Raw genomic sequence first — 10,554 nt, 5'->3', positions numbered from 1 at the left:
TCGAATCAACAAAAAATGTGCACTTGAAGACACAAAATGTGCACTTAAAGGTACAAAGATGTGCAATCGAATCAATTGTGATATCAGCAAGGGGAGCTATTCAACTTAAGTGTTATTGAAATAATTACACGCGAAGGAAGGGATTTGGTAAAAAAAAAAAAAAAAAAAAAGTTAAATCTCAGCCATTGATATAATCAAAATCAACAATCCAGAATGAAGAAACTTTAAAATAAAAAAAAAATGTAGTGTCATTATGGTAATTTTGTGTAGGTTCATATGGTCTTTGTCTCCGAGTGCACATTTTTTATTATTCGAGTGTTTATCCATTTGAGTGCACATATTTGTGCTTTTGAGTGCATACTTTTGACATTCGAGTGCACATTTATGTGCATTCAAGAGTTTAAGTACACAATTATGGGTCAATTTATGGTGTGGGCAGACTAAACATATTGAAGTCGATTGTTATTTCATACGAGAGAATGTGCAACAAGGGCTTATTTCAATGGTACATATTTTGAGTGGTGATCAACTAGCAAATTTGTCCACAAAAATGGCTTAATAAGAATCGGGTTGAATATTTTTATAACAAGTTAGACATGATCGATATTTGTGCTCCAACTTGAGGGGGTGTTAGAGAGTATTAATAGATAGGTTGAGAGGAGTACTCTCATTCATTCATTTTTTTTTTTTTTTTGAAAACTCAGTCATTCATTTTTCAATTAGTCATTTAGTTTAGTTTGTATATCTTTAGAGTAGCTATACCTTCTATACAGTTTCATTGTGAAGTATATAACTTTTAGATCGTCTACACTCAATCACCTCTTTTTAGGCAAAGTATTACTTCTTTGCCCTACCATTTTACAATATTGTACAATATTATAGAAAATCTATACACATATTTTATTTATTTATTATGCTAGATGAATTGAAAATGACAAATCGGGGGACACTGAGCCATGCCCTTTCCTCCATTTTCAGGGGTTTAAGGTTTCATTTCATATTTTCATATAACAAAAGCGACATTCACCTAAAGTATAGTATCAATAGACTTACTATATAACCCCATCAATTATCTATTGTCCTTCCCTCCTATTCCACATATATATTTATATAGTCTTGTATGTGTATAGTGCATTATTTGTATGGGGCACAAGTCTCGAATAGATTAAAAAAAAGGAATCACACTGCCTCGTTCAAGCAATTTTTTTTGGGATTTTTAAAAAAAGTTTAATTAATTAATTTAATCCCAATAATGTTTTGCACATGATCAAGCTGGACATTCTTGTGGTGTTGCTATAATCTAGCTAGCTTTTTTATTAATGTAAAGGTCAAAATAATATATGTATAATTAAATTATATGTTCCGTCTCAATTACCGATATCAAATTGAAGGATGCTTTGCAAAATACATTGGGCGCTAATCGGGCGCTAGAGATCTGCCTAACGCCTAGGCGGAAGTCAAACAAAAAAAAAAAAAGAAAAAGAAGAACAATAAGAAGAAAGTATTGCGCGGGTATGTATACACACACATACATACATAAACAAATAGTACACATGGCTCTATGATTTGCAAAATAATACTCCTTAATAACTCGGTCGATTTGGCGCAGAGTTGGCCGGCCAATTAGGTGGCACCTAAATGGGGAAGTGCCACGGTTGGGCAGCGCCTAGGTGCGATTTGTACAACATTGGTCTCAACTAAAAATAAATTGATAGTTTAAAAAATATCACTTTCAATCCCTTAATTATAGAAAAATAATTTATCGGCTTAATCCCTCAGTTATTGCAGTCTCCAAATTTAGTTCATTAATTATCATCTCGGTGTCTGATATAGCCTTTCAATTACAAAATTTATTACATATCTCGATGGTGGATATTGTCTTTTAATTGTATTCGATGAAATATATTCACCGCCAGAATGATAATGGAAAGACAAAATATAATCGCAATAATTGAAAGATTGTGTCAACTATTTTTTCCTAATTAAAAGCTAAATGCATCATTTCCCCTTATAACCTATTTAGCAAAGATGTCAATAGTTGCATTTTCTTTTTCTTAGTTGATTATTATAAAACTAAGAAAATTATATTTGTGTGTTGTTTATTGGTTGTGTAACAGTAATAGTACGTAACAATAATAATAACAATAAATTGTGTCTATTGATTTCTCTTTACTCTTTCAGATCCTCAATGAATGCAAATCATTAACTGGCATGTTGGATTTCGCATGCTCTAATTTTCTCTACTCATTAAAAAAAAAAAAAAATATGGACAACCACCCCAAAAGTTGTTAGAAAATTCACACTTTTTTTAGTGACGAGAAAAATTCACAGTTACTATTTGAGTGTGTGTATAAGGTAAATTATACACATTTGTATGTAATAGTATGCAAGTTATATATGAGAGTTAAATTGTATTAGGAATGCTCTATGCAACAGACTCTACCAAGAAAGTGTTGGCAAGAGTGGAAGTCATGACCTTTTTATACGAAAATTATGCTCAACCACCCGTCAACCCTTTTAGTGCAAAAAGTCACTTTTTTGCTATTTAATTTTTGGTGTAGTGAATTTAATCTTTTGGTTGTTAATACCTTTACTTTTGATCTTTTAAATTGACATTGTGATTTTTTTTAAGCACAAAGAGTTTTGGCGACATCGTGGTTTTTTTAAATAATCTTTATATATTAACAAATTATAGTGAAAATTTTTATACTTTAAACTCGTCAAAGTCTAAGTACACTTTTGCTAACTATTGGTGATGGTATTCACTTTAATTCTACAGCAAAATATTTTATTTGCATATTAAATACCACTTCATTATCAATTTATAAATCAAAAGTATTGGTTCTTGTAGCTTAGTTAGTTAGAACATCCGAACAATCTCAATAATCAAAGAGCTGTATCCACTAATTGAGTTATGGTTAAAAATAATATCTTAAATATTTCATACCTAATTAATTAATGCTATTACATATTTATGCAGACACACTACCGAAATAACTCAAATTTTTTCCTTTTTAAAGACATAATAATACTCTATATTTTATTTGTAGAATAAATTATCCCCCCGGACAACCAAACCCTTTAATTGAAAGAAACTAAAAACAATTATTAGTTCCACTATAAAACCGTATGATTAAGAACTCTATAATCATTTTTTTTCTCGATCTCTAGAAGATTTTTTTATAGTATTATTATTATTATTATTATCTATTAATAATAATATGTGAGGAAAAAAATAAACGAGGAATTGAATATATTTTGATAGAAAGATTGAATGCGGGCAATCAATGGTATGTTCATATTAGTTTGACTAAAACATTTGTGAAAATGGGAAAATAGTGATTTTATAATTAAATAGTCAACATTTTATTAAGGAGCTAAGAGATAAATAATGGGATTCTGGGCCCAAAATTAATAATGAAGACTTGTGACAAGAACATTTTAGGAGTTAGGTGGAGTCCAACTTAAACTTTATTACAATGATTAAAGTTTAAATATATGTACTCTCAAATGTCACATATGATCTTTTTTTCTTTTTATTTTTTTAAGGTTACGAGGATACCTCTGAGAGTTAAATCGCATTATGAAGATATTGTATAGTAGTTTAACCAAGAAGATATTGTAAAAGAACTTACTATTTATAAACTATTCAACCATCACAAATTATTTGTAATAACTATTATAATTACCAACATAACCACAATTGTTATCAATTAGCATTAACTTCACACCGTAATAACATTTAGAATAGAAGAACGTTACAAAAAGATTGAATCAAACGTATATGAACCTTTAGCACAAATTATAGTGTGAATCATGGTCATGGCTAATACTGCAGTTGTGTTGAAAGGGAACTGCAGTTGCGCGGAACAGAGGCCGTTTGTCCGTTCAACACAACTGCAGTGTCAGTTCAACACAATTGCAGTTCCAGACGGATAAAACGACATCTGTTCCGTGTAACTGCAGTATCAGTTCAACACAACTGCAGTATCAGCCTATGATCATGATCCACGGTATAACGACTGAACCTTTTAGAGGTATAAAGTGAATAATTGAGTCATTTTAAATATAACCAATCCACCATTTAAAATTGAAATTCCACCATAACATTGGACATCCAAATTGACAACTAGGTGAATGATCAATAGGACGTTAGGACTAGACTTTTAGATAAACAATGGTGTGAATGAAAAAAATTAAAGGAGTCATACTCGTTCTTACATCATGTTCAAATTGGGAATTAGTTCGAGACGACAACAAAACAAGTGGAACCGTTTCATTAGGGTTGTTATGCTGTGGACCCAGGTCCACCTTGCAAGGTGGACTTGGGTCTACATTCACATACACTATACTCAACATTCACATATATTATATTTTACATTCACAATTTATAAACTTCACATTCACACATTAGAGGATTATATGTTTAGTAACTATATTACTACTGTTATGCATTCACACATTCAAAACTCTATATTCACAAGTCCTATACTCCACATTCACAACTTGAGAACTTTACATTCACACATTACAGGGCTACAAGTTGCTAGAACTTCTTAATTCTATTACAGATTCACACATGCATAACTCTACATTCACGATTTCTATACTCCATATTCACAATTTGAAACCTCCACATTCACACATTTCTGGGCAACTCTACATTCACACAATCATAAATCTACATTCACGATTTCTATACTCTACATTCACACTTTGAAACCTCTACATTCACACATTTTTGGACAACTCTATATTCAGCAATATGTTTACTAATTTTTTTATTTTTTTTTTAAAAACGACGTAGTTTTGGACCCAGGTCCATCTTACAGCATAATTTGTCGTTTCATTAACAAACTTGGTTATAATATATTTAAATCAAATCAAACTTAAATATAATTAATTAACTAGTTGCAGGTGACTAATTTACATACACATTAAAAAATATATATTTTTCGGTGACCGAGAGATATTTGCATCCACGAGAGTCTGCACTCGATAAACTTCACTTATTTTTAATAGTCAACAAACTATACAAGAGATGCAAATTGTACTAAGAAGACCTATGTGACGAATTCAACCGGGATAGTGTAGACATATGCATTAAAAGAGTCATTTCCATTTTTTGTCTTACTGTTATTGGGGCATTGCCAATTTTAGTCCACTTCATTAATTTTTGCCACATTGCGGCCAGTCTTATTTAGTCCTTGCCACTTTTAGTCCACCGTTAAAATTTTAGTCAAATTTCCATCCAAAATAGGGGTATTTTTTATCTTTTCATGCTTTGGTCATCTCCGTGACCATTTGCAATGGTTTTTCTTACACATTTTCATCCATTGAAGAGGTCCGGCGAAAGCCATATGAGCCACATTACAAAGTCATGGCTTTCACTGGATCTCTTCATTGGATGAAAATCTGTAAGGAAAACCACTGCAAATGGTAAAGAAGATGATCAAAGCATGAAAAGATCAAAATACCCTTGTTTAGGACGATTACTTGACGAAAATTTTAACAGTGGACTAAAAGTGGCAATGACTAAATAAGACTGGCCACAATGTGGCAAAAATTAATGAAGTGGACTAAAATTGGCAATGTCCCAATAACAGTAGAACCAAAAATGGAAATGACTCGCATTAAAATATTAAAAGAGTGTAAAAGAAGTATAAAGGTGGGGTTTTTTTTTTTTGAATACAAAGGTGGGGCTTTATTTTTGACTTTCTAGGATAAAAAAGATTTTTCATTTTTCTTTAACGCTTGATTCCCTATTTTCATTTTGTTGTTTATTCAAAAGCAAACAAGCAACCAAGACTATAATGCAACATAATTTCAACTTTGTAGAAAAATGATGAATGAACATAATAATGAAATAACCATTGTCTGCTACACTCACCCACCCATAGCCAAATCTTCAAACTTTTCATTTATTAAAACAAATATTCCTATTCTCAAAAAAAAAAAAAAAAAAAAACAAATATTCCATGAAATATTTATGGGATATTTTATACAACCGTTACTCCATAAGATTGACTCATCTTATTATCTGTTATAAAGATTTTAAAAAGGAGGAAAAAAGAAAATAACTTCACTTTTTTCCTCTCCATTGCTCCTTTGTGGAAGCTACCTGTTTTTTGTTTTAGTATAAGAGGGGGATGTTTTAAGGATTCGGAGTTTTCTGTGATTCTGGGTGGTTAAAATACAGAGACAAAAGCTATTGAAGCTTGGGTTTTGTTTCTTCTGTTGGCTTTATTACACATGCAAGGGCAGTCAAGGTGAGCATTTCCATTCACTTTCTTCTTCATTACCCCCATAGCCTCAACCTTCCTCTAAAGATTCTTCCTTTCTTTTTTCTCCTTGAATTGTATTGCTTTTGTGGCTAAAAGCCAGTGCAGAAAAGTTGGTTTCTTAGCCACTAGTGTTATTTTCTGTGATTTTGGATTGTTGTGGTTATGGAACTAGTGTTAGTGTTCTCAGAGAGGCAGAAAAGTGGTATGGAGTCCTTGCAGAAATGTTGAAAGTCTGAGAAAAAAGATAGGATTTTTTGGGAAGTTGGAGTGTTTTTTTTCTTCTCTAGTTTCTCTCCATCAAAAGGTCATCTTTTTGGAGTTGTACTTATTGGGGCCTAATGGGATTGGGAGTTCTTGCTTCTTTTTTGGTTGTTTTTGCTGTGTGTTTTAGGCCATTGGTTTGCCAACAGCCCAACACTGACGGGTTCTATGTGTCTGATTTCTTGAAAAAGATGGGTTTCAGTTCTCCTCAAATTGAAAACCTTTCTGCTCACTTTTGTGCCTGGGAAGGTGTGTTTTGTGATGCTGAAAGAGTGGCTGTTGTGAAATTGGTGGCCAGTGGTTTAGGCCTATCTGGGGTGGTTCCTGAGAACACCATTGGGAAACTTGCAAAGCTTGAGTCTTTGGATCTGAGTGATAATGGCATCACTGGCCTGCCTTCTGATGTTTGGAGTTTGGGTTCTTTGAGGTCTTTTAACCTCTCAAAGAATCTAGTCTCTGGGAATCTCCCCAGTAACATAGGCAATTTTGGGCAACTTGAAAGTTTGGACCTTTCTTTCAACAATTTCTCTGGGAGCATTCCAGAGGCCATGAGCTCCCTTGAAAGATTGCAGGTTCTTAATCTCAGCCGAAATCGGTTTGAGTCCAGGATTCCTTTTGGGATTATGAATTGCCAGGCCTTGGTTTCCCTTGATCTTTCGGAGAACAAGCTCGGTGACTCTCTTCATGACGGTTTTGGTGAGGCATTCCCCAATCTCCAGTTCTTGAATCTTGCTGGAAATGGGATTCAGGGGAAGGGCTCTGATCTTTCCGGGATGGTTTCTCTTACCTATCTCAACATTTCCAGCAATTTGTTCCAGGGTTCTGTTTTTGGCGTTTTCGACGTTTTCGAGGGGGCATTGGTGGTGATTGATCTGAGCAGAAACCAGTTCCAAGGCAACATTTCTGAGGTAAATTTCAGCTCAAGCTTCAACTGGTCTAGTTTAGTTTATCTGGATTTATCTGAGAATCAGATTACTGGAGAATTTTTCCCCCAGTTGAATGATGCCTGGAGTTTGAAACACGTAAATCTTGCTTACAATAGATTCACTCCCCGGGAATTTCCACATATTGATATGCTTTCTGGTTTAGAGTATGTGAATTTCTCTGGAACCAATTTGATTGGTGAAATTCCCAGTGGCCTCTCAACCCTAAGTAGCTTGAAAGCGCTTGACCTTTCTAGGAACCATCTTAGCAGTCGAATTCCCTCGTTGAACACAAAAACGCTTCAAATTCTTGATGTTTCGTACAACAATTTGAGTGGTGACATCCCTTTATCACTTATAGAGATAATCCCGTCAATGGAGAGGTTCAACTTCTCCTACAATAACTTAACCTTTTGTGCCTCTGATATTCCCCCGGCTGTCCTCCACTCCGCCTTCATTGGATCATCGAATGGATGTCCCATTGCTGCTAACCCTGATCTCTTGAATAAAAAAGCTCCAAGCCATCGGGGATTCAAGCTTGCTTTAGCTTTAACGTTTTCCATGGTGTTTATGCTTCTCGGCCTGTTGATTTTAGCTTTTGGTTGTCGTCGTAAGACCACAATTTGGGCAGTGAAGCAGAATTCATACAAGGAAGATCAGCAGCATATATCTGGCCCCTTCTCGTTTCAGACTGATTCGACCTTGTGGGTTGCTGATGTTAAACAAGCTAACTCGGTCCCTGTAGTGATCTTTGAGAAACCGTTGCTCAATTTCACATTTGCTGACCTCTTGTCTGCAACGTCTAATTTCGACCGAGACACGTTGTTGGCTGAGGGGAGGTTCGGGCCTGTTTATAGAGGGTTTTTGCCCGGTGGGAATCATGTGGCTGTTAAAGTTTTGGTTCACGGTTCAACTATGACTGACCAAGAAGCTGTAAGGGAGCTCGAGTATCTCGGGCGGATTAAACATCCCAACCTTGTCCCGCTCACCGGATACTGCTTGGCTGGGGACCAAAGAATTGCCATTTATCATTACATGGAGAACGGGAATTTGCAAAATTTGCTTCACGACTTGCCACTCGGTGTTCAAACTACAGAAGATTGGAGCACAGATATGTGGGAAGAAGAAGACGTTAATGGTATTCAGAATGTGAGGTCTGATGGGCTGCTAACCACTTGGCGATTCAGGCATAAAATAGCTCTAGGTACTGCCAGGGCTCTCGCGTTTCTCCACCATGGCTGCTCACCGCCTATTATACATAGAGACGTGAAGGCTAGCAGCGTTTATCTCGATATGAACTTGGAGCCTAGACTATCTGATTTCGGGCTAGCTAAAATCTTCGGTTACAGTCTCGAAGATGAGATCACTAATGGTTCCCCTGGATATACACCGCCCGAGTGTCTTCAGCCAGCTGAAATGTGTTCCCCAAACGCAATTACGCCTAAATCTGATGTTTACGGGTTTGGAGTTGTCCTTTTTGAGCTAATAACCGGGAAAAAGCCCGTTGGAGACGATTATCCAGAAGATAAAGACAGCAATTTGGTTAGCTGGGTTCGAGGATTAGTGAAGAAGAGCCAGGCCTCGAGAGCTATTGATCCAAAAGTTCGTGGAACTGGACCCGAAACTGAAATGGTCGAGGCCTTGAAGATCGGCTATCTATGCACAGCAGAACATCCTTCAAAGCGGCCAAGTATGCAGCAGATAGTTGGTCTCCTCAAGGATATCGAAAGCACCACAGCACAATAACAACAGTAAAACTCTATTAGTTAAACCTTTCTTATCTGTTCTTTTCCCGTTTTAAGTCCCCTCTAATCCCCTATGTTGCCCCGAGGGGATTGTACAGTAGTCCAATATTTCATCTCGGGATTTTGCAATGTTTTTCTCATTCACCATATAATTCTAGCAGTGAAAATTCATATTTATAACACGGACGACTTGAATTAGTACTCTGATCTTATCTTACATCCCGTCGTTTTTTCTTATCAATTCTAGTGGAACTGCTGGTAGAACGAGGATAACGTTACAGCTCTAAAGAACACGATTTGCAGCATAATAACCATGGAGGACCACGCTAGTGGTCCAACGCCAGAGAATATTTGTAGTTCCTGAAAATGACAAAGAACTACACAGTATTTAATCTGCTGTTTCTCTTCTTCTGTTATGGGTTATTTTCTGAAAAAAAAATGCCTGGTTCCCATGATCTTTCCTCAGTCACAACATCCTCAATCATTTTGATGCTGTCCTGACTAAACTGCATAACTGTTTTATTGTTTTGTCATGTGGGCTTCCATGATACTTGACTGGATTTGTTGTCTTGGCTTCATTAAAAATACACTGCAGCAGACACAACTGTTTTGAGTGTACCAAGTTGTCAGCTTGACTGCTTGCTTAATCAATCGTGTCTTTTTTTTTCTTTTTTTTTTTTTTTGGGGGGGGGGGGGGGGGGGGGGGGGGGGGTGTTGTTTTAAGATAAACAATGTAGGATTTCCAAGACATTTAGGGTCTGTTTATTAACAGAAAACTGTTTTCTGTTTTCTAATTTTCTAGTTTTCATTCTCTGTTTTTCATTTTCTGTTTTCTGTTTAGAAAACTTGTTTACTGACACTTATTTTTTCAAATTTATTTTTTTAGATTAACGTTATAAAATTAACAATAAGTTTACTTTCGAGTGATTTTTAGACCTTATATTTAAAATACTTTAAAATATATTTAGTTTAAATAGAATAAATATATTTTTTACTTTTAAGTTCAATATATATAAAAATTTTACATTTAATATCCGAACTAAATTTATATCTGTATATAACATAAATAAAAATATATCTGAACCAATAACTTATTAAATTCACATAAATTTTAGTTTAGATAATATTAATATTTTTTGAGCTAATATTTACTAATATTTAAAATATGTTTGGATATATTCATTAATGACATGTATATAATATATAATTTTTATTTTGAATTCTAATATAGTAATATATGTGAAATTTCGATATCCGATATCTAGACCAAACTTGTATCCGATATATAACATAATTAAAATATTCAAACCAATAATCAATTGAGTTCAATCCAAATATAAA

The 10,554-nt window shown here is 34.6% G+C and overlaps 1 protein-coding gene across 1 annotated transcript; it reads left to right on the top strand.

The window, feature by feature from the left end:
- Positions 1-6,091: 6,091 nt before the first annotated feature.
- LOC116025696 (probable LRR receptor-like serine/threonine-protein kinase At2g24230) lies at positions 6,092-9,430 on the top strand. Its single transcript, XM_031267029.1, has one exon. The coding sequence runs from the start codon at positions 6,623-6,625 to the stop codon at positions 9,212-9,214; it is 2,592 nt and encodes an 863-aa protein (XP_031122889.1). The 5' UTR covers positions 6,092-6,622; the 3' UTR covers positions 9,215-9,430.
- The last annotated feature ends 1,124 nt before the right edge of the window (positions 9,431-10,554 follow it).

This window comes from Ipomoea triloba, chromosome 7 (assembly GCF_003576645.1).
Source record: "Ipomoea triloba cultivar NCNSP0323 chromosome 7, ASM357664v1".
NCBI lineage: Eukaryota > Viridiplantae > Streptophyta > Magnoliopsida > Solanales > Convolvulaceae > Ipomoea > Ipomoea triloba.
The sequence above is the reverse complement of the archived record's forward strand: the minus strand, read 5'-3'. Positions and strand labels throughout refer to the sequence as shown.